Consider the following 27,506-nt stretch of genomic DNA (forward strand, 5'->3'; position numbering starts at 1 on the left):
TAATCCATCTGGATGGCCCCCGCTAGCTGGGCCCCCAGGATGAATGCAGATCTCAGGGGAGAAAGAAACCAGCAGGTCAGGGGGACTGTTACCTGGGCCTCATTCTATTTTGGCAGATGACTCAGAGCAAGAAGGGAGGCTGTAGAGGGAAGAATAGCAAGTCGGCTACTCCTGCAACCATCCAGATTTGGGGAAGGGAGGTTGTTTTCCTACCTAAGTGGATCTTCTCCAGCTACAAAGGAAGAATTCTCCAACCCTAACTCACACTAGAAAGGATCAAAGGATCAGTGGAAGTAGGAAAGTAGGCAGACACTAAACACAAAATCCAGTCACTGGGGATGTAGTCCTTCTTGATCTTCAGCATGCCCTGAATACACAGCTGGAGATACAATTCTCCTTTTGGGTGTGTGTGTGTGGGGGGGGGTGTATCTGAATCCCAGCTCTGCCAGTTTCTCTGTATGGCTGTATGACCTTTGGCAAAGTAAGACCCACTTCAAAAAGTTGGGTTAGTATGAAGACTCATGGGGAAATGTCTCTTTCTCCCTACTACACTTCACATTTGGAGGAAGGAGGCGAGCCTATGGATATTCTCATTTCATTCTAAATGACACTTAGAATGGGGATTTTAGACCTAGTGCTCCATGCCTTAAATACCAAGCCAAATCTCATGACCCACCACCAGTCCTCCTGGCTCCAAAATCACAGAAAGGAAAACTGAGTGGGCAGCTATATACAGATTTAGGGAACACAAGTTAAATAATAGGAGTGTAATGCATTTTTTAATGAATGGGTGTTTCCCTTTGCCTTGCTCCACCTCCTTCCAACATTTCATAAATTCCACTACATCTTGAGGGAGCCACTTAACCCTAGAAGCCTTCTTTGACGAAGAGGTAAGAACTTTCCAGATCTGGGATCCAGTTAAGTTTGATCTAACCGTAGACAGGTGAACTCAGAGCCCTGAAACAGCTCTCCACCAGCCCTCCCACTTCGTTGGAGTCTGCCTCCATCCCACTCCATTCTTCCTTTCCCCTTTATGGTCTGAAAGAAGTGGTCAAGTGACTTCATAGGTTTTGGTTTGAGAGTTGCAAATTAGTCAGGATGGAGAAATGATACTTCGGTGACCTCTAGTACTGTCAGATCGCCCCTCGATAACAGAGAACACAGTACAAAAGGACAACAGGTGGCTCTAACCAGGACAGAGTGCCACTCAGAGGCAAGAGCAGTTCCAGGGCCTCTCAAAGGCTCCAGACCCCAGTAGCACCAACCAGCCAAGGAGCCTCCTCTGGTGTCTCCTATTCCCCGAAGCCTGTCCCTTTGGGGCCCAGTGGGCGGGGCTCCTTTGACACCTTTGCCAGACTCGGCCAGGGGAGGAGTCGGGGCCGAAGGCCCGGGCGAGCCAATGAGGACGGCCCTGGTTTCGTACGGCCGGCGAGCAGACCAATGGGCGCGGGGCGGGGGCGTGGCCAGGTCCTCTGGCTCGGAGCGTTTATAACAACTTGGAACGCGGCTACTTGCCGCGCGCTGTTGTGCGGCTGCGGGTTCCCCGCCCCGGGTGCGGGTCTTGTACCCCGGGCTCTAGCTGTCCCCGCGCAGCCGGCTTCCCCTCCACCCTCGCTCGCCTCCTGCCCGCCATGGAGCCGTTGGCTTTCCCCCGGCGCCCCGGCCCGGCTCCCTCTACCGCCCCCGCCCTGACCGCCGAGCTCGCCCGGCCCCTGACCGACGGGCTCATCAAGTCGCCCAAGCCCCAGATGAAGAAGCAGGCGGTGAAGCGGCACCACCACAAGCACAACCTGCGCCACCGCTACGAGTTCCTCGAGACCCTGGGCAAGGGCACCTACGGGAAGGTGAAGAAGGCGCGGGAGAGCTCGGGGCGCTTGGTAAGTGCGACTCCCTCCCGCGGCGCTGGCCGGGCGCGGGGCTTGGCCGCCGACGGTGAGGGATGCTGGCTGGGCCGGGGGCTAGAGCCCTCTTCGATGGAGTGGCCAACCTTCAGTCTTTGCGCGCGCGCGCGCGCGTGCGTGTGCGTGTGCGTGTGTATGTGTGTGTGTGTGTGGTGCCAACCGGGGGTGAGGCGTGCATTGGACCTGAGAACCCCAACACTAGCCCGCATATGATGACGGCCCGGTTAGTGAAGCCGATGGCTGGTCCAGGGTGCATAGAAGATGCATAGTGTCCTCTCTTGAGATGAGAAGACTCCCTTGCCTACAGAAGATGAGCCTTAAACGTTGAGTTTTGCTTGGAGCATAGTATCCAAAAGAGTGTAACACGAAGAGGAGCTAGAAGGTGCCTGATCTTAGTATGAATTTAGTGAATGAGTGTGTGCTCGGATGAATATGTGAGGTCCAGTTCCTCAACTTGGTTCTTACAATCTGGCAGCCCAGCCTACTCTGGGGGTCTGCACTGGGGTGGGGTGGAGATGGGCTTAGGTCCTTCCCAGTTCTAAAACTGACTCCAAGTTTCATTAGGATGGATTTTTTATTCTGGGAAATGTGAAACCAGGCTCTGGTGCAATGTCTACTGTGTCCCAAGATACCTTTGGGTTTGGGCCTTTTCAGAAAAATGTCCAGTTAATGTGGGGAGGGGGATGTAGGTAGTAGTAGTGATAGTAGTGATAATCTGTGAGACCTTGAGCAATTTATTTTATCTCTATACTCAGTTTCCCCTTCTGCAAAACTGAAAACAAAACAAAACAAGGAAACCCACAGCCTCCCTCCCAAGCTGCTGTGAGGATTGAATGAGCTACAAATGTGAATTTAAATTGATCCTGATACACAGAAGCTGCAGTGAGAACCGATATTTATATCTGGAAAGGCAAATCCTGGAAGGGTAGCAAGTTTGCCAAAAGTCAGTTAACAAACATGTGTTTCATGTGCATAGGAATCACCTGGGGGGCTTCTTTTGAAATACTTATTCTCTCGTTCCATATCCAGACGATTTTATTCCGAAGGTCTAGGATGGGGCCAGATAGCCTGCATTTTTTAAAAATTGTATTTATTTATTTGACAGAGAGTGGGAGAGCACAAGCAGGCGGAGAGGGAGAAGGAGAAGCTGGGAGCCTGATGCGGGTCTCGATCCCAGGGCCCTGGGATCGTGACCTGAGCCAAAGGCAGACGCTTCACTGACTGTGCCACCCAGGCGCCTCCCGATAAACTGTATTCTATCAAGCTTTTTAGGGCAGGTGGTCAAGGGACTGTTTTGTAAAATTCCATCAGGTGCTGGTTATGAGACCAGTGTATTTGTGCGTATCCATGGTTTTTACCCTATGGACTGCGGGAGCCGTCGCCTCCCCAGATTGTTTGCTTTCAGTCAGTAACTGGTTTGAAATTCAAGAAGTCATTTCATTGGTGAAGGAGAGTGGATGCTGGAGAAAGGGTGTGGATTATGGCCTCATCAATAGGGGCGAGTATGTTTTTCCTGCTAAGGCCTGGCACAGTCCCCGGTTGCCTGCTGCCAGGTTACAGCTATTGGGCAATCATGTACTTCCTGGCTTTCCTTTCTTTTTCTTTCTCTAAAGTGTGAGGGCCCAGTGAGGCTCTAGGCTTGAGACCCCTGGGCTCAGGCTTTGTCAGGGGCTTAGCTGCAAAACACCATGTGCCTCTTGTTGGAGGACAGACTGGGTTGGGGGACTGGGGTGGCCCAGAAACTGGGAAACTGAGATTGAAGTTGAGATCCCATCAGACTCTCGACCTGGATCACTGTGTGTGTGTGTGTGTGTGTGTGTGTGTGTGTGTGTGAGAGAGAGAGAGAGAGAGAGAGAGAGAGAGAAAGAGAGAAAGAGAGAGAGAGAGAGAGATATCATTGATTCTGGAATGAGATAAACCAGCTTTCGGTTTTCAAACCTCAGTGGCTGTAGGCAGGGATTCCAGCTCTTATTACATCAGAAAAGAGAGAATTCAGAAGGTACTCCCCGGCCTTCTGCCTCTCTCTGTGTGCAGGGAGCTAAGGTCAGTAGGCACGGGGCCACCCTGATCCACAGACCACTCTGTATTTCTGCTGGAAATTTGCGCAGGGTCTCTGTCCTGCTTGGAGAGGAGCTGCCTGCGGGGCTAATGGTTTCTCCGTTCTGGAGAGGACTCCTCTTCCTCACCCCACCCCCACTCCTGCCTCTTCACTGTCCTCCCTTAAGAGAGGCTGACCTGGTGCCTCCGGATCTTCTGTGAGGGAGAGGGACATGAGAATGGTCCATGACATCCCTCAAAATGAACGGAGGTTGTTGGTGGGGGGCTAGATTCAGAGGAAAGCCTGGCGGGTGACTCCCATCCCAATATTCTCTCTACCTTTCCTGCATATTTCCCTTTCCCAGCCTGCCCAGATGAGATTATCAGGGGCCAGATGGGACTGTCCGAAGGGAGGGGCGAGTGGGCAGGACTAATGGCTACTCCAGGAGGGCATCAAAGGACAAACAAATATTTGGTCTGGATCTTCTCCTCTCCGAGGACATTCCTGGTGTCCAAATGACATTTCCTCCTGTGACTCTCCCAGCTCCCCTGACTGCCCCTCCCCCCAAAAGAAAAACACCTGCTGGGGTCCCTGGAATGGTAGAATCCACCAAAGCCTTTGGGATGATCTGCATGGCTGTCTTCTCTGCAAGGGGAGTCCAGTGCATAGTGATCTGGGACAGGGATGCTTCTGTGGCTTGTAGTTGTTGGACTGCTGCATGGGATGTCAAAACATTGGAAAGTGACCGAGATGGTCTGATCCCTTCATTGACAGATGGGGAAACTGATGCCCGGAGAGAGGATGGGACTTGTCGTGTGGCTGGTTAGTGGCATGTCTGAAACGCAGGCTCCTGACTTGACCACCCCAGGCCATGGGTGACCAATACTGAGTCTTGGACGGGGAGTTGGTCTTGAGCTAAGCCTGGGCTTGCCTGCGTGTGCTTTGTCATTCCAACAGTGAGCACAAGCCGCCTTTCCCAGGGCTCCAGGCAGTGCTGAGGGTGGGAAGAGTCACTGGGAACAAACTCCCACCCCCACACGTGCTGACGATGTTGAGGGATTCTGGATGAGTGAACTACATGACATTCCTGGTTCTGACCTCGTCAGGAAGGCTGTGTAGCTCAGAGTCAGACCATGGGTTTCCAGCTCTGTGACCTCTGTGCATCTCCGTTTCCTCCTCTCAGCGAAGGAATCGGACCAGAGGGTGGGCCTTAGAATAATTCCTACCTCGTGGGGTTCTGAGAGGATGACATACGATCGTGTTGGTAAAGGGCTCAGCACAGGAGCCGACACACACCGTGTTATTATCCCAGCAAGGCTGGCTTTGACTCTCGGCCCACCCCTCTCCTGGGGTACCCCATCCTGGCTCTGTGCTGCCCTGAGCAAGAGACAGGGTTGTGCTGTGGTTCCCTAATGCAAACCACTTTGCTCTTTGCTTTGTTCAAAGTCCTAGTCTCTCCTTCGGCCCCTGCTCCAGAGAAGGGCTCTGCCTGGCCAGCCGCCAAAGGCCTCTTCTGCGTGACGCTGCCCTCCCAGCCCCGACTACACCTGCCTGCTCAGCAGCCGGGAGGGAGGCTCCGGCTGCAGGCGACTCTTGTCCTTGGGCTGTGGCCAAACCACACAAGAGGGCTGGGCAGGGAAGCGCCTTGCCCGGCAACCTGGCGGAGCGGGCAGGAGGGTGGCGAGGAGAGGGCGGGCACAACACGGGGTTTAGGGGAGGTAGCTAAGGCTCCCCTCATTCCCGGAGCCCATTCCTGCTCCCTGCCTGGGTCTCTGGCAGGCTTGGTGGGATGGTGAGCCACCCCCAGACCCATTCCCACTCTGCCCAGGCTAGCCCGGGCCAGCCAAACCTCTCCTCCGTTATCTAAATGGGTCATCCTCCAGCTCCTTGCCCCACCTCCCAGATGGCAGCTGCTCCGTGAAAGGCCAGAGAGGAGTCAAGGATCTTGGCTCCAACTCGTGGAGATGGCTGTGACCGGAGATGCCCAGCTTGCACCCTGTCTCCGGGCACCTGAAACCAGCGCTGCTAGATCGCCTTTTTCTAAGACCTTTCTGCCATCCTCTCCGGAATCCAGATTATTCCTGATCTGAGTTCCTGCAGGGGAGGAAGCATCTAACCAATTGAGCCCCAACACTCATTTCCCAGGTGTGTTTGCAGATCTCTAAGTGGAACGGGGTGCCTGGTGGTACTGCATAGCCTGGCCCAAGGCAGGGGGTGAAGTCCTCCCTTCTCCAAGAGTGGGAGGCAGGGAGCCCAAGGCAGGGCAAGGCCCCTGCAAAGAACTTTTGTCTTCTGAGATGGCAGCTTCTGCAGGCCACACCCTACCATCTTGGTTCTGCCTTGGTGCGTCAGGGAACCTTGGAAGTCAGTGTACCTTTCTGGATTTCAGTGTTTGCCATTTGCAAAAGGAGATGGGGCATTAGTCCTGCTGTCTTTGCAAAATGGGCCAGTGTCTATAGGACTTTTGCCCAGGCAGATTTACACGGACATAGCACAGGGCCTCCGAACAAGCCCATTCCAACCATCCTTGGCCAGTCCCTTCCTGGCAGAGTAGTCAGTGACCCACTTCTGAAGAAGCTCAGCAGAAAATGCTAGAGTTTGGAAGGGAGCTTAGAAGTCCTGATGTACAAATTCATGAATGGTTCCTTTCTTTTTGGCCTTTGTACAAACCTTTCTCTCTGCCTATATGCCCCTCCCCAGCCTACCCCCTTTGGCTTGGCAAACCCCACTTCATCCTTCAAGACCTATGATGAAGTTTTCTCCCAGAGGTGGTTTTCTCTGCTCCCCCCAGGCCAAGAAAACTCTCATCAGCAGTCCTGGAGCCCCTGGGCAGGCAGGGACTGCAACTGTCCTGTTCATCACGGTAGATTTCATTGCCATTCCTCCCCCTGGACTGAGGGCCTTGGTGCAGGGACTATTCGTTTTCTGTCTAAATCTCCAACACCTAGTATAGCACCGGGCACACAGTAGGTGTTCAGCGGATATTTGAAGAATAAATGCCCTTTCATTTTTCAGATGAGGACTTTAAAACTAGCCACACCAGTTAACCAGATTATTTAAGTGGCTTGTCTTGAGTTGCATGGCTCCATAGAGACAAATAAGAATCAGATACCTAGACTCTTGACCCCCACTCCATTGACCTGGCATTCACACTTCTATTATCACATAATTATTGTGCCTGGGGGTCCTGCCCCACTGAGTAGGGTGGCCATATAACATATCACCTAAACTCGGGTGCTTTTACTTTGGAGAGTAAAAGGCGTTCTATTTTTTTTTTTTAATTAGGGTGAGCTTTCCTATTTTTTTTAAAGATTTTATTTATTTGGAGATAAAGAGAGCGAGAGAGTGCAAGAGTAGGGGGAGGGGCAGAGGGAGAGGGAGAGAGAATCTCAGGCAGAATCTCTGGTGAGCACAGAGCCCGAGGCGGGGCTCGATCTCACAACCTGGAGATCATGACCTGAGCCAAAATTAAGAGTTGGACACTTAACCAACTGAGCCACTCAGGCGCCCTAAAAAGGGCTCTGTTAATAATTCTATCAGAATGAACCAGGATTGTCTCCAGGCAGGTGGCCCTCCTACCTCTGGGAGATCCATTCAGCAATTGTTCTCCTCCTTGGCTCTAGTGAGTATATTTTAATTCTGGAGGATGGTCGCTTCACTAACTAGCGTATGAGAACAAAGGTCCTTCAAATTAGTCCTGTAACTGAGGTTGGCTCTCCACCCATACCTCGGAAGAAGGGCCGAAAATCTTATCTGGGTGTCCATCCTATCAGTCAGGGGCCAGCCCAGCAACTTAGCAATAACTACTTACTTGTGGTTTGTGCTGACCAGCAAACAGTCGTTGAATGCTTTCTGTAGGCTGAGCGCCTTCTGGGCCCGAGCTGTTTCTGTATCTCCTTTACTATGACAGACTAGCCGGCAGATGGCGAGGGGCCTGTCCTGTGGGGCAGGAATAGGTGGGGGAGCAGGGGCCCAGCCCCCCCAGGGCAGTGAGACATCGTTCTTGTATGTCTGCTTGGAGACTAGTGGAGGCCTGATGACATAACTTGTTTCCTTCATAGGAAGTGCCAGCCAGCTGTGGTTTCCTGGGACCTAGTGTGGATAACCTGAGGTGGGGAGGATGTCGGGGCGGGCGAGGGCCCTTGACCTAGCCCCCTGAGGCCAGAACGTGAGCTAGCAGGAAGATAGAACCATTCACGGAGGATTAACAATCCTGACTGGAATCATAGGCTTCCAGAGTTGAAAGAAATGGACCCCGGGTTCAACATCTATACTCTCTACTGACCCAGGGACTCCTAGCTCCGCTCAGACCCTCTTTTTTGGAACCTCATCTCTTTTGGGCCTTGTCTTTGTGAGACCCCCCCCGCCAAGCCTGTGATGACTCGTCTCCTTGCCGTACAGGTCTGCGTGGACACAGCGGCAATACACCAGGTTTTTGCTCTTATGTGCATCTTAAGCTCTTGACTATTTCTGTGTCATTATCTAGATATGTGATTTATATATGATTTTTAAAATACCTATTCATACAATGTTTATGGCCCTTTATCTGAAGAGCTCATAGGACTTTATCTATTGTCTGATTTTTAAAAACAAAGAATTTTAGAAAAGAACGAATCCATGAAAGCTCCCCCTCTGGGAGAGAAAGGGGTCTGGAGAGAGGTTGATGCTGCAAGTTGAGTCTCCCTCATTGGGGGATCCCATCCCCCCCCCTCCAATTCTAAGCCAGGATTTTTCTGCTTAGCTCATCAGGGTGGTTTGGGTCCCTGAAGAAAGGCCCTGAGGGGCAGCCCCGGCCCGCCCCGGCCCCTGCAGCTGCAGCGGGGGCCTCTCCAGCATCTTGGGAGGAGGCTCCATGGTGACAGGTCCCTCCTGTGGCCATTGTCCTCTCTGCCCTGCTCCGGGAGGGCACAAGAGCTGGGCCTCCCTCTTTCAAGGATGCAGCTCCGGGGGAGGAGCGGGGTGGAGGGCACGCCATCCCTGGCCCGTTGCCGGGGTGACCGAGCCCGGCCTTTGTGCGCAGCTCCCCTTATGGGATTAAGGCTGTTCCGCATTCTTGTCCGATGGGGAGCGCGGGCCTGCATGGCCGCTGTCCCCGCCAGCCGGAAGCCATTGTCTGCCTCCAGAGCCCTGTGAAAGGGTGGATTAGAGGCCCCTCCCCTGGAGCTGTGCTTACTTTTTTTTTTTTTCATCTCCTTTTGAACCTTGAGGGGAGGCAAACGCTCCTGGGACGTTGAATGCGGAGCAGTTTCCCTCAGTCTGGGCCTTCAGATTTTGTCCCAACGGGTCCTCCTCCCCTGAAGAGGAAGTCTTGAATTTATCATTCCTGTCCTTGGACAGGACTGGTCAGGAGCTGATCGGCCCTGTGGCACCCCACCCGGCCCCCGCCCAGCACCTCAGGGACCTCCCACCCCCTGCACTTGTAGGGCTGGTCCCGGCATCAGACGGGAAAGCACCCCACACGGCTTCCCTCAGCCTGTTGTTGCACAGAAAAGGCAACCGAGGCTCTGAGAGCAGGTGGGTCTGGCTCCTGGGGACAGGAGAAGATGACTCAGGTCCCCGGACTCTCCCCCAGGCCGCGTCTTCTGCACATGAAGGGCCCTTGTCACTCTCCTCTTTCTGCCCCCATGGTTGCTCAGGGGGTCGAGGCAGAGAAAGCAGAGGCTCCTCAAGTTTTCTGCTTACTGGCCTGGCATCTTGGCAAGTCTCTCATTTCCCGTTGCCTCACCCCACCCTTCCTGAACTCCCTGCGCTTACCAGCCCCCCCTCCCCGGGCTAGATCCTTATATGGTATTTTCACCTTTGCAGAGGAGACAGCAAAGCCCAGGGGACTCGCACTTCCCTGTCTGGTTGTTTGTTTGTTGCTTGGAGAGGGACATTCCTTACCTAGACCGAAGGGACTGGTGTGGGTTTTTTCATCATTTGTTTGTGGTTAAAAATATATATAACATATAATTTACCATTTTAACCATTTTAAAGCTACAATTCGGTGACCTCTTACGTACATTCACAATGTCATGCAAACAGCTGCACTACCCATTTCCAAGATCTTTTCATCACCCCACACAGAAGCTCTGTACCCGTGAAACAGTAGCCCCCCCCCACCTCCACGACCCCCCACCCTGGGAATCACTGTTCTACTTTCTGTCCCATGCATTTGCCTATTCTGGTTACCTCCTATACGGCCAATGGGACAGGCGCCCCTGGGGGGCTCAGTCAGTGAAGCTTCTGCCTGGCTCACGTCATGATCCCAGGGGCTCCCTGCTCAGCGGGAAGTCTGCTTCTCCCTCTGCCCCTCCCCCTGGTTGTGCTCCCTCTCCCTCCCTCTCATGCTCTCTCTCTCTCTTTCTCTCTCTCTCTCTCTCGCGTGCGCGCTCTCTCTCTCTCAAATAAATAAATAAAATCTTCAGGGAAAAAAAGGAGAACCGTCCATCTGTACTTGTATGTCTGGCTTCTTTCACTTAGCGTAATGTTTTCAAAGTTCATTTCTGTTTGTGCCAGTTAGTCGCTGTACGACCTTGAAGCAGGTCATTTAACCTCTCCGGTGCCAGTTTTCTCACCTATCCGTGAGGACGATGAAACTTTCTGTGCCTGACTCTCAGGGTGGCTGGGAGGGCCGATGCAGTAGTAATAATGCGACAGAGGCTCATTCAGCGCCTCCTGTGTGCCCGGCACTGTGTGTGGCGTCAGGCATCCGGTGCCGAGCAAAACCAGGCCAACCCTTGTCCTCATGGTGTCGTACGGTAAGTTTGCTTTGTAAGTCATAAAGCACTGGCCTTCCAAATGCAGGTTGTACCTTCCTTGTTCATCTGAATAAGGTCACTGGCCCCTACTTCCTGCGGTGTGGCCTGTGCCAAACCCAGAGAAGGAGCTCTCCAGCCTCTCGGTCACCGACCCGGGGGCTGGATGACATGGCTTCTCTGGTGCACGCCTGCAGGCGGCCAGGCTCAGAGCTCCCAGAGTATCCTTAGGAATGCCTGTACCTGCCAGAGCTTTCCCCTCAGTCTCCTGCATTCTCTGTTCCTAGGTGGCCATCAAGTCAATCCGGAAAGACAAAATCAAAGACGAGCAAGACCTGATGCACATTCGACGAGAGATTGAGATCATGTCGTCACTCAACCATCCGCACATCATTGCCATCCACGAAGGTATGGAGGCAGGGCATTTGAAGCTGCGTGCGCGTGAGTGTGTGTGTGTGTGTGCGTGTGTGTGTGTGAGCAGTCAGAACGGACAACACCGAAAAGTGAAAAAGACACAGGCTGTGGAGTTGGACAAAGGGTGGATTTGAAACCCAGCTGTAAGACTTTGGGCAACTAATTTAATTAGGCCCTGGGTAGGCCTCAGTTCCTTGTATGTAAAACGGAACAATCCCACCTATATCCCCGGGTAGTTGCAAAGTTCAAATGAAATGTCACTGAGTATTCAGCTCATGGGAGGAACTCAACAGACTGTAGGCTTTTTTATTGTTATTGTTAGGTTTTCCATAATGGAACACTACCTCCCCAACCCAGTGAGATCCTTAGCATTCTGGGGGAGGCTGGGACACACATAGACCTGTACCTGTCTCAGGGGCGTGGAGGTCATTCTTCACCCGTCCCAAGAGCCAGGCCTCCTACAGTCTGATCCAGACTCTGAATCATTCCCTCCATGGGGCTGGCTCCCACCTTTCCTCATCTTTCTTAGGCTCCTCTTGCTCTGACATCAGTGTTGGCTTTCCACGCCATCTGCCCTGTTCCCTGTGACCCAGACAACAAAGTGAGCAAGAGAGGGTGACGAGGGAAAGAGGGGGAGCGTGCTCCCACACACGCCTGTCTGCTTCCAGCCTTTACATAATAACAATTAGATGGGAAACCAGGAGTAGCAGCAGCAGCAGGAGGGAGGGAAGGAGGCCTGTGGCTTTGCCCTCTGTCTGAATACTCCTGGTAGGGGAGTAAGAGCAAAGTCTTTCTTGGGTTCTGTCCATGGGAAGACTAAGAGCAGAGCCACTGACACGGCCCCGTGGCCTGAGCTCCCCAAGGAGCCCAGGCAAGTGGCTGAGAAGGCTAATTGTAGCTTTCTGTATTTCCCCCAGGGAAAAGTGGGTAGATGACAGAGTATTGGTTAAGCCAGTCTGAGCTTGGTGATTGGGCAGAGAGAGAGAGTGAATTCTCCCCCACACCCCTACCTCAAGCTACATCTGGGAACTGAGTCTTGAAGCTCAGTAGATTCTCCTGCCCCTCAGATTCCACAACTGAGGTAGGGGTGTCACAGTTGCTGTGTGACAGGCGGCACCCCCTCCCCGTCCATCTCCGGCCTGCCACAGTCTTCAGGAGAGAAGGACTGGGGTGGGCGGGCTCCAGTTTTAGGAACCTAGCAGCTCTTCAGAATGTACCCTGGCTGGCTCTTGACCTCCAGTTTCATGGCACAAAGGTTGCCTGCACCCCTGCAGACATCTGGAGGACCACAGGAGTAGGGTCTCACCGGGGAACCCCCCAGGAGATGGGACCACCATGCATCAGGACCACTTGCCCATGTGGGAGAGGAAAAGAGCACAGTCCTCCTGGCCATGTATCCAACCGCCTGGCATGTGGGATTCCCCGGGGAGAAGCCTCCTCTCTCCGCACCTTCTCCCAGGCTAGACAGCAGTAGCTCTGGGGCTGGCTCAGCAAGCCAGACTCCTAGGACTCGTTTGACACAGAGATGCAATGTCACGGACGTACAAGCTCGGACGCACACCCAGCCAGTTTGATGAACCAGTCCTCCCCTACCTTTCCAGGCAGCTCGAGCCAGGACAAAGCCTGAGTGGCCCATGAGCTGGGATGGGCTCATTGCCAGGAGGTCAAAGGTGCTGAGGGTGCTAGAACTCTGTCTCAGCTTTCCACGGTGCTCTGTGGTTTACAAACCACGTTCATGTACCTTTATCCCTCTTCAGATGCTTAAGGCAAACATCATGACGGGCATTATTTTTCAAGTGTATGCACGAGGATGCTGATCATAAATGGAATAGTCGGCACCATGTACTGACGGACCCCATGCCAGCTTGCTCCGCCAGCCCCCGAGCTATCGCTGACTTCTCCCGACATCTTCCCCAGCTCTGGGAGGTTACTATTATATCCCACTCTTCAGATGAGGAAACGGAGGCACACTGGTTGAATAACTTGCCAAGCTCACCCCATTAGTAAGGGACGGGGCCAGGATTCAAACCCCAAACCTGAATTCTTGCTGATGTATCTGGACAAGGTGTGCCCACCATCCCAAGGCACAAAGTACCAGATTCTGAACCAGAGGACATGACTTGTCATTCTCATCCATTGATGTTCCTGTCTTCCTGGGAATTTGCAGGCTGGTTTTAAGAACCCTCAAAACCTGGGGTGCCTGGGCAGCTCAGTCAGTTAAACGTCAGGCTCTTGATTTCAGTTCAGGTCATGATCTCAGGGGCGTGGGATCGAGTCCTGTGTCAGGCTCCGTGCTCAGCACGGAGTCTGCTTGTCCCTCTCCCTCTGCTCCTCCCCCTGCTCTCTCTCTCTCTCACTTAGGTAGGTAGGTAGATAGATAGATAGATAGATAGATAGATAGATAGATAGATAGAAAGAAAGAATACTCAAAACCCTGAACTTGCAAAGAGAGGGAAGATAAGCCAGTTCCCTCGGCCTCACCTCACGGCTCCTGGAAGATGTCGGGAGCTTCCGAAGCCCTGTTCCTGCCCTTACTTGGCCCTGTCCCATCCCGTCGGCAGATATCCCTGCAGAAAGGTCCTGTCTGGTTTGGGTCCGGGGAGGAGTGTGTGACCCCCCGTGGGGAGCAGTGCGCTCTGAAGGGCCTGACATCCCCACCTTGCTGTGCCCCAGTGTTTGAGAACAGCAGCAAGATTGTCATCGTCATGGAGTATGCCAGCCGGGGTGACCTGTACGACTATATCAGCGAGCGGCAGCGGCTCAGCGAGCAGGATGCCCGCCACTTCTTCCGACAGATAGTCTCCGCTGTGCACTACTGCCACCAGGTGAGAGCCCCCCTGCCCGGCCCCACTCTGACAGGCGGTCCTTGGGGCTCTGGGACTGGTTTACGCCAGACAGAGTCCATGACCTGTCTAGGATCCCGCAGGGAGACAGAAGCAGAGGCAAAACTCAATCTGGACTCTGGGGCCTGGGGACGTTGGCGTCTCTGGCTGTGGCTCCTAGGGGTGAAAGGGTCTGTGACCCGTCGTACTGTGTTCCCACAAAATCCCCAGCCTACCCATGCTCCCCCAACTTGGCCCCCTTTGTGTTTACCTCACTTTCCAGACTAGGCCTTCGTGTCCTCCTGTCCTTCTTGGGGACCTCCCCCTGACCCCCTTTCCTCCCTCCCTTTCAGAATGGGGTTGTCCACCGGGATCTCAAGCTGGAGAACATCCTCTTAGATGCCAATGGAAATATTAAGGTGAGCCCCACTTCTGTGCTTCCCTCAGCTCCCTACCTCACCCCAGCCTTTCTGCCCTCTTTCCTCGCCAGGCGTCTATCTCTAAGTGCTTAGGGGATTCTAGAAGCTCAGATTTAGATGTTGGTACCAGTAGGGAACTCAAACATCATCCATTCCAGTACCTCGTTTTATGGATGAAGACCTGAGGCTTCAAGATAAGGAGTGACTTACTCAAGGTCCCATGGCAAGGGAGTGGTTACATCTGGGCTAGAACCAAGGTCTGCTGATTCCCCAGCCAGTGCTCTTGACGTAACAGGCTGATAGGAGCCTAGATCTAGGATTAGCTTTTGCATGCAAGCTTGGGACTGGCAGGGAGAGAGAGCCATGGCCTGAGTTCTCCCTACCTGCCTGCACGCACGCATGTGTGCACGTACACACAGGCACGTGCGCGTGCACACACACACACACACACACACACACACACACACACACACTAATCTGCTGCCATTCAGTAGCCCTTTGGTACTTTCCTCCAGAGACCAAGCACCCCAGCACCAGCTTTCTCCCTCCTGCAGCTCTGAATTCCCACACCTAAGTCGTTAAGCTGAGATCTGAGAGGTGCTGGTCGCATAAACTCAGGGCTGGAAGGGGGAAATGAAAAGGGCTGGCCCCTGCAGGTGCCTGCAGGGCTTGGACCCTGCACTAGGACACTCCTCAGAATCTTCCTGAGCCCAACACACAGTCCCTTCCCTTCAGTGGCCCTTGAACCCATGCCCTGAAGTACCCAGGCACTGAGTTTATTCCCCTTACCCGGCCAATTCCCGGAGCAGGTGGGGCTTTCTTTGATGCTAAGCAGGGGGAGGGGAGCCAGAGCCAGGAAGCTCGCATAACCAGACAGGCACGAACTTTCCCGTCTAACCAATCATTTGCCTCTTTATGGGCTTCAAATGGTAACTGCTTGATAAGAGGCCAATAAAACCATAAATGAAGGAGCCAGAGTTTGAAAAACAGCCCTCCCCACCCTGGGCACACATGACGCTCTGCTGGGGGTGAAGAGGCAGGGAGCAGCAGGGCATTGGCCTCTGCTTCTATCTGAGGATAGTTGGGGGAAAGGGTCTCTCTGGGGAGTGAGAAGATGGGCTTGGGACCTCTCAAACCCTCGGTATCAGATGGCTCAGGGAGTCCTGAAAGAAGATTCCTTCTTCTGGGCTCTAACCACAGCCCTGATCTTTGTTCTGATTTCACCATTGCTTCTTAGCTATACTGGGGTGACCCCAGGTTCCTGCCACTGCATTCCTGCCCAGCTATGGGCAGAGATGAACCCTTTGCTAGGAAGGGCTGGCCAACCCTTGCCCGGTAATCACTAATGGGGCTGGCTGGCTTCTGAGGGCCATGGTGTTGGCATGAGAAGTCGATTCTCAGCCTACATCCGGTAGACTCTTCCTGCAGTCACTAAATGTTGGTTGAGTCCCATCCATGGGTTACACCTTTGCTAAGAGCTGCAGGAGGGGTGGGGACAGAAGGAGGTGAGCAGGGGTACATGCCGACACAGTAATATGAGGAGGGAGACTGAAGAGCAGGGACTACCGCCAGCCATTGGAAATTGTGGGGCTTTGTGGGAAAAGGAGGTCTCAGGGGAGTGGGGCTTGCCGGATCAGGAAGATGTTTATAGGCAGGAGAGTGCATCCCTGGAGGGGGTCCAGTATGAGCAAAGGGACCTGGGGAACAGGGAGCACCCTGGAGCCTCCACACACCTAGGCATTCCTCGCTGACACAACCTCCTTGAGGCGCGCTCTTGCAGGGCCTGAGCGGTGTTATCCGTGCCACGTGGGGCAGGGGTACTGGCACCCTTTCCTCCTGTGAGGGCCTGGGTTTCCGTGGGATCTGGAGAGGGGCGGGCTGAGAGCTGCAGAACAATCCAGGCCTTGGCATGACCCCTGCCTGTGTTTGACCCGCTCCTGCAGATCGCGGACTTCGGGCTCTCCAACCTCTACCACCAGGGCAAGTTCCTGCAGACGTTCTGCGGGAGCCCCCTGTACGCCTCGCCCGAGATCGTCAACGGGAAGCCCTACACGGGCCCGGAGGTGAGTGTCTGCTCTCCACCCGCAGCCTGCCTCCGCCACTCTAGATTTTCTGAGCGAGGTGGGCTGGTTTTCCAGTTCTTCCCCTCTTCAGAGCACAAAATGCCGCCCCCACCCGTCACACAAAAGTAAGGACTTGCCAGGTCCTAGCAGGAGCGGCAAAGCTGGGCCGAGAACCTAAGTCTGCTGACCCCCCAGTCTGGTTTTGTGCCCCCTCACCTTCCTAGTTCCCGTTCTCTTTCCTGGCACCCGGCCATTTTCCCTGGAGAGGTGGGCTCTCTCACCACCACCCCAGCCTGCCCAGAGAGGATGACCTCACCACTGCTCCTGTTGGTGGCCGCCCCTCCTACAGGCAGACAACAGACAACACCTTTCCTCTTGAACTTCAGTCCCTCTTCAGCGGCACCCTGTTTGCTCCTGGGTCGTAGAGGGAGGTGGTCCTCAGATGCCCCAGCCCCCTGAGTTCTCCAGCGTGTACCGCTTTCTTCTCTGGTGTGATGGGACGCCCTCCAGCCTGTGACATTCAGGCATCCTCGCTAACCCTCTCTCTCTTTCTCTCCCCCTCCCTAGGTGGACAGCTGGTCCCTGGGTGTCCTTCTATACATCCTGGTGCACGGCACCATGCCCTTTGACGGGCAGGACCACAAGACGCTGGTGAGACAGATCAGCCACGGCTCCTACCGGGAGCCGCCTAAACCCTCCGGTGAGTGAGAGATGCCGGTGTTGTCCTCCAGGCCCCATGTGTCCTTCCCTCATTCCTGAGGCGGGAACCAGCCAGGGGCAGGGAGGTGAAGAGGCCCACCCCCTACCTGCTGTCCTCCGTCTCTGCCTCCAGGGTCTGTGAGTCTGAGAGGGAAGGGGCGTCCCTTCTCTCCGCTATGGGCGTGCTGCTTCATACTTGGGAAGTGCTTCTGATAGTGTAACTGGGGTCCTCTTTGCTGCAGTCACCTCGTTCCCGACTGTTCTAGGGCTCATGCTGAGAAGTCTCCTTGCCTTTCCACATCCCGTGGAGAAGGCAGGAAGGAGGGTGTGAGAACCTTGGTTTACTCTGGAGCACAGCCCCTCCCCTCATTTCCAGGGAGAAACACTAACGTAGAGCGAGGCTAAAGAAGGGATCCCGGTCCTGAGGGGCCGAGGGCTGGAAGAAGAAATGGGCGGTGGATCCCAGAAAGCTGGAGGCTGTGGGGAGCCGGCCAGGCTGTGGCATGTGCGGAGCCCAGGCGGGACTGGTCGCATCTGACACGGGGCTGTGCGGTCCTAGCGCACATTGGGGTGAACTGGTGACAGGGGCTGCAGGGTGCCCATTCTCGCGGCTGCCAATCTGAAGCCCCCCCCCCCCCCCCCGCCGCCGTCTTCTGTCTTCCAGATGCCTGTGGCCTGATCCGGTGGCTATTAATGGTGAACCCCACCCGCCGAGCCACCCTCGAGGATGTGGCCAGTCACTGGTGGGTCAACTGGGGCTATGCCACCCGTGTGGGGGAGCGGGAGGCTCTGCACGATGGAGGGCACCCTGGCAGCGACTCTGGCCGCGCCTCCATGGCCGACTGGCTCCGGCGGTCCTCCCGCCCTCTCCTGGGGAACGGGGCCAAGGTCTGCAGCTTCTTCAAGCAGCACACGCCCGGAGGCGGGAGCGTCGCCCCAGGCCTGGAGCGCCAGCATTCGCTGAAGAAGTCCCGCAAAGAGAACGACATGGCCCAGTCACTCCAGGGCGACCCGGTGGACGACCCCTCCCTTCGCCCTGCCAGGGGCAACCTCAAGCTACCCAAGGGCATTCTCAAGAAGAAGGCACCGCCCTCATTGGAAGGGGCCAGGGAAGACCCTGAGCCCAGCCCAGGCCCTGCGGACCCAGGACAGGCTGCCCCCCTGCTCCCCAAGAAGGGCATCCTCAAGAAGTCTCGGCAGCGGGAATCTGGCTACTACTCCTCTCCTGAACCCAGTGAGTCTGGGGAGCTCCTGGATGCAGGGGACGTGTTCGTGAGCGGAGACTCCGAGGAGCAGAAGCCCCCCCAAACCCCAGGGCTGCCCCTGCATCGCAAAGGCATCCTCAAACACAACGGCAAGTTCTCCTGCACGGCCCTGGAGCGCCCAGCCCCCACCACCTTCGGCTCCTTGGATGAACTGGCCTCCCCTCACCCCCTGGTCCGGGCCAGCCGCCCCTCAGGGGCTATGAGTGAGGACAGCATCCTGTCCTCTGAGTCATTCGACCAGCTGGACTTGCCTGAGCGGCTCCCCGAGCCCCTGCTGCGGGGCTGTGTGTCTGTGGACAACCTCATGGGGCTTGAGGAGCCCCCCGCAGATGGCCCTGGGAGCAGGGGCCTGAGGCGCTGGCGGCAGGACCCTCTGGGGGATAGCTGCTTTTCCCTGACAGACTGCCAGGAGGTGACAGAGGCCTACCGACAGGCACTGGGGGTCTGCTCAAAGCTCAGCTGAGGGGGTGGGGGGGTGGGCACTGCCCCACCCTGGGCAAGTTCTACAATGCAGCTGGCTGCACCCCGAGGGGAGACTGCCACGTCCCCCACCTCCCAAGACTAGCCCCCCCCCCCCAGCCAGAAAGGCTGAGCTGGTTTGCAGTTGAGTCCCGGAAAGGGCTGGATGGGGAGTGGGCAAGTAAAGCACACGGAGGGCTCAGGTCTTCAGCCCTGTGGACCTGAGAAGACAGTAGAGGAGAAGCTAGTAGAGAGAGAGAGAGAGAAGGGGAAGACCTGGGGTCAGCCCAGGTGGCCCCCTTCCTGTTCACATGATAGGGTAGAGCCACAGACGTCAGGAAAGAGCACGCGCTCAGAGCCTGTCTCCTTGCACTGACAAGTTTTGTGCATGGTGACTTCCTGCCAAGGTGGGGGATGGAAACCCTTGCCCTATGGGTCCCATCCCCACCTGCTGCTAGAACTGGAATGTGGCACGCCCTCATGTGCCCGGGGTGTCCTGGGAATGGTCTCCTAGGGGGTACCCTTCCTTATTTATCTCAGCAGTAAGAGAACACCTCTGTCTCCTCAAAGGTTCTCTCCCCTTTCCCGTCCCTCAAACCCGGCCCAGGCCCCCCGGAGTCGCTGCTAGGGATCTGAAAGACTTGAAGAGGCTCAGGCTGCTGCTATCGGACTTCATCTCACGGGGCCCGGATTCCCCTGGACCCCACCTTGGACCTCGAAGACTCTAAACTTCTCTGGCCTCCAAGCTGCTCCTGCTACTGAGAATGGATGTACCCATTGCCCTGGGCTTCCAGGACCCTGGAATGCCCTTATTTATTTTTATGTGTTCAGCTTTCTGTCTTTTTACAAAGTGAATCTAGCTGCTTTCAATAATGGGAGTACCATGTTCTGGGACAATCCACTGTGACGTCTAAGTTTTGTGAACAGGGAGATCTTTTTGCAGTGATTCCCTACTGATCATGGAAGGGCGGGTATCAACCCACTGTCAGGAGGGCGGGTATCAACTGCACTGTCAGGAGGGCGTCTCTGGCTCCTTCACTCCGTGCCCTGACTCTGTCTACCTGATGGTCCCTCTTCCTTCCTCTGTGGCCAGAAGGAACCACTCCATTAAAAACCAGAACTGTGATTGGAAAATAGCCTCTGTTGTTCTGTTCGGGTAGGTGGGGTGAGGTTTCAGCCTCCTTTTAACCCACACTCCCCCTGGGCTGTCACAGGTGGGATCTGGAGCACCTGCTTCATACAAAAACAAAACACAACCACCACAGAAGCCCAGCTCTTAGCTCCCAAAGGCTCCCGGAGACAGCGCTTAAGCAGGTGGGGGAGCCCGGACGGTTGTTCCCAGTTTGCTCTTCTTGCCTTCAGCACTAAAGGAAGAGCTGGGTTTGTTGGCTTAAACACAGCCCCGCCCCCACCCTCCCTCATCTCCCACCCCTCCCCCAACCATCTCTATTCCCTGCAGCTTGAAGACACCCCCTCCGCCTTTATTCTCTCCCTCCAAAGAAATCCCCTTTCCTCCACTGCTGGGCAGCTGCTACCCCTCTGGCCCCACGCCACCCGCCTCCTCCAGGAAGTAAAGAATGCTTGGAATGCCCCCCCTCGTTGGCCTGCCCTCTCAGCCCCCTGCGGAGCATTCCCCAAACTCCAGCTCCATTGAGAAACTCCCAGGCTCTGAGGGCCAGGATGAAAGGGAGGAAGAGGACAAAGTGCAGGCCCGCAGCTGGCTGGCTCCGGCTTCAAGCGGGCTCCCTCCCCCCTCCCTCCCCCGCTCCCTCCCCGCAGGGGCAGTCACTGGCCCCGGAACATCCCCAGTCCCGGCCAGCTCCGCAGCACACCTATCCTCCTGCCGGCCGTCAGCGCCTGCCAGGGTAGAGCATCTGGACCTTTGCTGCTCCTCCCTGCATCTGGGGGGCAGGCCCAGTCTCGGGGTGTGGGGAGGAAGTGAGGAGGCGAGGCCACTAACGGGGCCAAGATGCGAGAGCAAACCAGAAGTTACCTAGGCTACACCTGGGGTTTTGCAGTTGGGGATCTTGGAGGTCTGGAAAAATACGGAGGGTCTTTACCCTCCACAAGCATGCCGTTCCGCTTGGAGCTGGCTGTGCTCACATATTCATTCAACTCTGGAGTCAAGCCCTGTTTGTGGGCTAAGCTCTGTGGCAGACTAGGCGAATTGCTGTGTCCCCAGTGCCGCACTTAAGATCTTAGCTTCAAGGGGCACCTGGGTGGCTCAGTCGGTGGAGCGGCGGACTCTTGATCTCAGCTCAGGTCTTGAATGCACTGTAGTGTGTTCGAGCCCGGTGTTAGGCTCTGTGCTGGCCATGGAGCCTACTTTTAAAAAAAAAGGAAAAAAGATCTGTCCTCAGGGAGGTTGCAGACTGGCCAGCAAGCTGGCATGCATAAAAATACATAAAATTCAAAAGAGAAATTGGTGTCAATTCAGGTAATGTTGAAAGGGAGTTTGGGTAACCGAAAAGCATTGTATCTTAAGAGATAATAATGGGGCGACCATTTATTTGGTACTTTCTATTATATTTTTTTAAAGATTTTATTTATTTATTTGAGAGAGAGGGAGAGAGAACACAAGCCAGGGGGAGGGGCAGAGGGAGGAGAAGACTCCCTGGGGAGCAGGGAGCCCGATCCCAGGACCCTGAGATCGTGACCTGAGCCGAAGGCAGACGCTTAACCGACTGAGCCACCCAGGCGCCCCTATGAAGTACTTCCACATCAAGCACTTTATATGTGTTATTTAACGCTCATGAGAGTGTCATTAATTCGGTACAATTTTTATCATTCTCATGTCACGGAAGAAGAAGTTAAGTAACTTGCCTGGCTATCAAGTGGAAAAACCAGAACCCAAATCCAGGTCTATGGGATGTCAAATCCCAGCAGGGGTGGGGGGAATGGAGCTCCGAATACTTACAAATACTTAGGGAGCATCTTTTGTGCACCAGGCTTTTTTCTAGGCACAAGGAATCTGGCAATTCCCTCTGCCTGAAATGCCTTTCCCTAGTCTCCACAAGCCCCAAAAGGGAACTGAGAAAAAAGAGGGTGGGTGGGAGTGGGGGGAGGGGAGAAGCTGAAGTTGGGGGGACAGGATGGGAGAGGGGGGAGGCCACAGTGGAGGGAAACTGGCAATGTGGTGGAGGGAGAGGCCACAGCCCCTGCAGCACTGTCCTATCAGCATTATCTGGGAAGGGGGTGGGGTGAGGGGAATTTCTGGGAAGGACAGGGAACAGAGGTGTTTGGTCCTGAGGTCTTTGTCCTTCTTGGGATCTGTTTGCTTCCTGTCTTCGAAGTCAGGGGTGGGAGCAGTAGGCAGGAGAGGGGGTGGGCATGGGGGAAGCCTGCTGGGGAAGAATCTAGATGGGAAGAGATAGTTTGTTACCCCAGCTCCAAAGAGACCCAGACTCCAGGCTGTGGATTCCATGCAGCAGGGCCCTCTCCTCACCAGCCAGGGAGCTTCATACCAAAAACATTCCAGAAAGCAGGTTCAGAGAGATGACGCTGGGCCCCCAGGGCAGAAGGCTAGAGCCCTAGGAATATTCAGTGCCACATCAGTGCTTCCGGAATGTGAATAACCCAGACAACGGACGGGGGGGGGGGGGGGGCGCTGAGGGAGCGACAGGGGAGGGGGGGCTACTGGGAGACAGGAAAGGCCTTCTGAAACCGAGAGAAGAAACGTCTCCGTCAGAATCCTGTCCCATTCTTGGTCCTTTCCTGGAGCAAGTCCATCCAGGTTGTCCCTGAGTAGAAATCCCCTTGCTGGGGGGTACCGAGACTCCTCTGTGTGGAGGGAAAGAAACCCCCCTGGCATGGTAGCCTGTCTCCCCCCGGCCCCCGTCAGGATGACCCCTTGGTTTCTCCAGGAGGGCTGCCCCGAGCCCTCCTGGGGAGCTCACATGAAGGGAAAAGGGCAACCAGGGTGGACCCAGGACAAAAGACTAGCTGAAGAGCCTGGACATGTTTCGGCAGAAGAGGGCATTTTTAAGTATTATGGGAGACCACATAACAGATGACAGGGGTGGTCTTGTGAAAATGTGAGTAGGCTTGTAGGCTCGTGGCTCAGAATGTAGGAGCAAGACCAACGGGTAGGAGCCGCTGAGGCGCAGGATTCCCTTAGATAAGGCAATCATCTGCAGAAAGCGTTCTTCATCCCTTCAGAAAGGATTTGCCTACAGAGGGCCCGCAGCGTGCACGGCTTCAGGCTCTGGGAGATATGTCCATGAACAAAACCGACAAAAATCTCTACTCTCATGGGGCTGCCAGGGGGAGCCAGGGGGAGGTTCTGTGCAAAGGGAGGGAGTGGCATAATCTGACTTTTTTTTTTTTTTAAGCTCCTCTAGCTATGGGTTGAGAATAGCTGGGTGGTAGGGGGAGGGTCTGAAGGACTGAAAGGAGGACTTCCGTTAGCTGAGACAGAAAAAGGTTTCAGGTGGGGGTTTCGAGGGAGCACTTGGACCTCAGTGCAGATAAGAGGTATAAACAGTCTGGAATCTGGGAAAGAGCTGTGAGTCGGGTGAGAGACAGAGATTTAGCAGTTGTTGCTTGAAGAAATTCCTGCTTTGGGTGCAGACTAGACAATCTGCCCGAGTCCCCGAGTTATGAAGATCCTAGGAGTTCATGGGCTTGGAGAGCAGGTGTCTCCATAGCTGACCCGCTGCTGGAGAGCTTGGAAGTGGGGGCGGTGGGTGGTGCTGAGCCAGGGGGCAGTTTTGCCTGGTTGGGTTCAGCTTTCTCCTCTTGAAGAGGACCAAAGGTTTTCTCTTAGGGATGGGGGAGAAGGTTGGAGGGAAATGGTCCTTCATATAGTTGAAGCTTCCGGGACTCGGCTTCCCCATCTGCACAATGAGAGGGCTGTATTAAACACTTCTCAAGGCCCTCCAGCGCTGGAACTTTGGCACTGCCTGTCTTTGAAGGCTTTCACGGGTTTCCTAAAAACGTTGGGAATGTCGCCCTTGGGCCAGGATTCTGCCTCTGACCTTGGCAAAGGGGATGGAAGTTGCCTTGTGCCACCAAGGCCGGGAGAAAGAGCCAGCTCCCTGACTGCCAGCCGGGCCTTCCTGTGTTTTGGAATTTCCTGCTTCAGATCATGGGGGAGCTTGAACCCTGCCCACGGAGGCCCAGGGAATCTGCATTTTAACAAGCCTGGCAAGTGGCTCCAATCACACCAGCGGTAGAGAATTTAGTCCAGGTGAGGACCCGTAAGCTAGCACTTGGAGTAAGTTCCCCACCACTGGTGTGATTGGAGCCGCTTGCCAGGCTTGTTAAAATGCAGATCCCCTGGCCCTCCGTGGGCAGGGCTCAAGCTGCTGCCTTTAAAGGAATCTCACACCGCTGGGCATGCAGTTTCTCTCCGGAACACACATCTTTTTCTGTCATTCTGCCTCCTTCTGGCTCTAAAATTCTCCGCTCACTGAAAGTCCCCCATCCTTTTCAGTCATCTCTTCCCGGGTCTCTCCAGCCTCCAATCCCCTCCCCGAGCTAATCTCACCTTCTCAATGAGCTAATCCCACTGCCTAGATGAGCTAATCCCACCTTCTCGATGTCACCATGTCACCGTTTCCCCTCTCCGGGGGCCTTTAGGTCAAGCTGGGGGAAATGAGTCATCCCCTCCGGTGGGGGAGGGGGCTTCAAGTCCATAAATGGGCAAAAGCTCTGATTTCAGCTTTCCGTCGTCTGGAAAGGACCAGTCTCTCCCCTCCGTCATCCTCCTCCCCCCTCCCCAGAGGAATTCCCCAGAGACAAGGAAGGTGTGGGGTGGGGAGGCTGGTGTTGACCAATGCAATTCGAGAAATAGCCCAGCTTTTTAGAGAGATAGGTTCCAGTTTGACTCAGCTTCCCTGATAAACAGACACTGACGGCCAGGATTTTCCCAGCCCACGAGGCCAAAGCCCCATTTCCGGGTGGAAGTGTTCAGCTCTGCCTTTGGAGTTGAGGGCCCAGCCAGCACCACCCTCTCTCTACACATCCCTGCTTTCTCCTCATGACCAGAATGCCAGCTCCAGGCTGCACTGACCGGGCTGGGGGGTAGGGGGAGTGGGCTCTGCACTGCGAGGCCTCTGAACTCAGCTACTGTCTCGGGATTGGCCCCACTCCCCAACTGGAAGCTGGGAGGAGAGGGTGCCATGACTTTCATAGCTCCCCCGTCAGATGCTGCATCACCCTCCTCGCTTGGCCTGCAGTGTCTCTCAGGCTTCCTGACCCCCGCCTGTGATCACCGCTGTGTCCTCCAAGCAGGCGGGTGCTTGCTCGTACCTTCATCCTCGAAGCACGGATCTTCCCCCGTTAAGGGGCACTGCTGGCCCTGCCTCCCGCCCCAGTGCCCAGTCCCCTGTGACTGGAAATGCCACGGGAGAGGCCGGGTGCTGCCTGAGGGGAGCTGGGTGGCCCGCCAACAGAGCCTCATGTGGTGGCCAAGTTTCTTTTGAGTCCTTTGCACCCTTCAGGGTCTGGGTCAGCCCTGCTGCAGAAACCCGGCTTCCAGCAGGCTGAGGGGCAGATTGCAAAGCTCCAGATGCAATCAGAATGCCAATTCAGTGACTTACAATGACAAATGTAGCTGCTGTCAAACCAACCAGATCCTTGGGTTTGCTGACGAGCACGTTCTCTGTCTGTGGACCGTTTCACGGAAGGGGAAGCCAAAGGTCAGTGGACCGTTTCACGGAAGGGGAAGCCAAAGGTCAGCGGGAAGGAAACTTGGAGAGCACGGCAGGTGGGCCGGGAATGCTACAGAATGGGCTTCACAGACTGCCAGGCTCTCCTCCGCCAGGACACCCTTCCCCAGTGCAACTCTGGGGAGAACCCCACCCACATCTTTGGGGTGACACAGAGACACTCTCACTGGCCTGACGCGTCCTTTCTCGAGGCAGAGCACATTACAAGTGTTTAGAGAGTCCCTTTCCTAGTTCGCTCCCCACCCGTCATATTGCTGCAGGGGTCAAATGAGACAACTCACCCACACACCCCGTAAGCAATACTCATCAAAGAAAACCAAGGGAGTGAGAGTATGTGCTCAATAAATGTTTAATAAAGGGTCTCCACCTGCTTTGCAGGCCCCAGCCTCTTATAAAGGGGAATCTGATAGTTAAATCAGTGAAAACCCATCCCCTCATAAACCCATCAACACGTATTGAGAACTTACTGTTGTTCTAGGTGCCTTGGAAAATACAGAAGCAATAAAGGGACGGTCCCCTCCCTCAAGGAATTCCTATATAATGAAGTTGAAGCCATAAAGGAACACCTACGGGATGACGGTAAGCAGCACAAGTGGGTGTGCCAAGGGTGTGTGTCCCGCACAGATAATGTGTAAAATGCTCAAGTCCCACTGGACTTGGTTGTGATGGGACCACTAGTGTGGACGAGGGACCGGCCGCTGGCTGTGTGCGGTCCTCACTCTTTGGTCACTAGGTTCGTCAGTAGAGGGATAGCCCTGCTGACTGGGGGCTCCAAGCGCCCAGGTCCTAAGGCAGGCCCTCGAGGCCACCCAGCTGCAATGTGAGAAAGCCACAGCCCATGTTAGACTCGCTCCCACCCCATCTAGCTGTCAAGGGAAACAGGGAGGGTCAGAGGGAGCAGACACACAGCAGGTAGGGATAGGGGAGAAAGCGGGTTACCTCGGTCCCTCCCTCGCCAGCCCGGGTTGAGGGTAGGGTGGGGCAGCAAGCGGCAGGCTCATCCACCCTTTCCCAAGGAGCCACAGCTACCAGCAGGCTCATCCATTCTTTTCTCCCTGCCTGGAGGGGTTTACCTTCTTTATTTCTTACTTACTTTAAAGGTCTCCTTATTTATTTTAGAGAGAGAGAGAGCAAGCAGGGGGTGGGGCAGAGGGAGACGGGGAGAGAGAATTTCAAGCAGACCTACTGTCAACTTGGGGCTCGATCTCACAACCCCGAGATCACGACCTGAGCCAAAATCAAGACTCGGACAACCAACTGACTGAGCCACCCAGGCGCTCCTGGTTTACCTTCTTCAGATGCTTCTCAGAGCCTCAAGATGAGGCAGAGCTGCAAATCTCTCTCTCTCTCTCTCTCAGCTGAGTCAGCTTGGTCCACTTGTGTCCCATGCCCAGGCCCCTTTGATCAGCATTTCACTAGACCCACCTTTCTTTCTTTCTTTCTTTCTTTCTTTCTTTCTTTCTTTCTTTCTTTCTTTCTTTCTTTCTTTCTTCTTTCCTTTTCTCTTTCTTTCTTTCTTTCTTTCTTTCTTTCTTTCTTTCTTTCTCTCTCTCTCTCTCTCTCTTTCTTTCTTTCTTTCTTTCTTTCAAATATTTTATTTGTTCATTTGACAGAGAGAGGGAACACAAGCAGGGGGAGTGGGAGAGGAAGAAGCAGGCTCCCAGCGGAGCTCCCGGGATCACACCCTGAGCCGAAGTCAGACACTTAACGACTGAGCCACCCACGTGCCCCTAGACTCACTTTTCTACCCCCACTGGGGCAGGGGGTAAGTTCCAGCCTCAGCTTCCTCGCACCCGCACTACTTAGCTCAGAAAGAAGAACCAGCTTGGAATCACATTAAATGACGTGTTCAGTGTCATCCTGTCCCCACCCCAAATTAACTTCAGGGACTAGAGAGCTGGTGCTGACCATCACTGAAGTCTCTGGTGTTGCTCTAGAGTCCCAGTTCCCAAAGAGTGGTCCAGGGGACCCCTAGGGGTGTTCCCCAAATCCTTCCAGAGGACACCAGGTTACATAAG

General features: G+C 54.8%; 1 protein-coding gene across 2 annotated transcripts; it reads left to right on the plus strand.

Annotated features, from left to right (window-relative positions):
* The first annotated feature begins 1,506 nt into the window (after window positions 1-1,506).
* NUAK2 (NUAK family kinase 2) lies at window positions 1,507-19,951 on the plus strand. 2 transcript variants are annotated; one of them, XM_087856700.1, is made up of 8 exons: window positions 1,507-1,877; window positions 10,964-11,084; window positions 13,764-13,915; window positions 14,266-14,331; window positions 16,275-16,394; window positions 16,962-17,094; window positions 17,758-18,770; window positions 19,388-19,951. In XM_087856700.1, exons 1-8 carry the CDS (start codon window positions 1,632-1,634, stop codon window positions 19,451-19,453), a joined length of 1,917 nt encoding a protein of 638 aa, XP_087712826.1. In that variant the 5' UTR covers window positions 1,507-1,631; the 3' UTR covers window positions 19,454-19,951. The 2 variants fall into 2 exon arrangements, with proteins under 2 accessions (XP_087712826.1, XP_045643488.1); XM_045787532.2 differs by having other exon boundaries at window positions 17,758-19,951.
* The last annotated feature ends 7,555 nt before the right edge of the window (window positions 19,952-27,506 follow it).

This window comes from Ursus americanus, chromosome 2 (assembly GCF_024610735.1).
Source record: "Ursus americanus isolate L20-20 chromosome 2, mUrsAme1.1.p, whole genome shotgun sequence".
In the NCBI taxonomy this organism is placed as follows: domain Eukaryota; kingdom Metazoa; phylum Chordata; class Mammalia; order Carnivora; family Ursidae; genus Ursus; species Ursus americanus.

Bases quoted from the DNA above. Each gene is read 5' to 3' on its own strand.
- NUAK2 (XM_087856700.1), top strand. From the start codon at position 1,632: ATGGAGCCGTTGGCTTTCCCCCGGCGCCCCGGCCCGGCTCCCTCTACC. The intron at 1,878-10,963 runs GTAAGTGCGACT...CTCTGTTCCTAG, and splicing joins GGGAGAGCTCGGGGCGCTTG to GTGGCCATCAAGTCAATCCG. The intron at 17,095-17,757 runs GTGAGTGAGAGA...TCTGTCTTCCAG, and splicing joins GGAGCCGCCTAAACCCTCCG to ATGCCTGTGGCCTGATCCGG.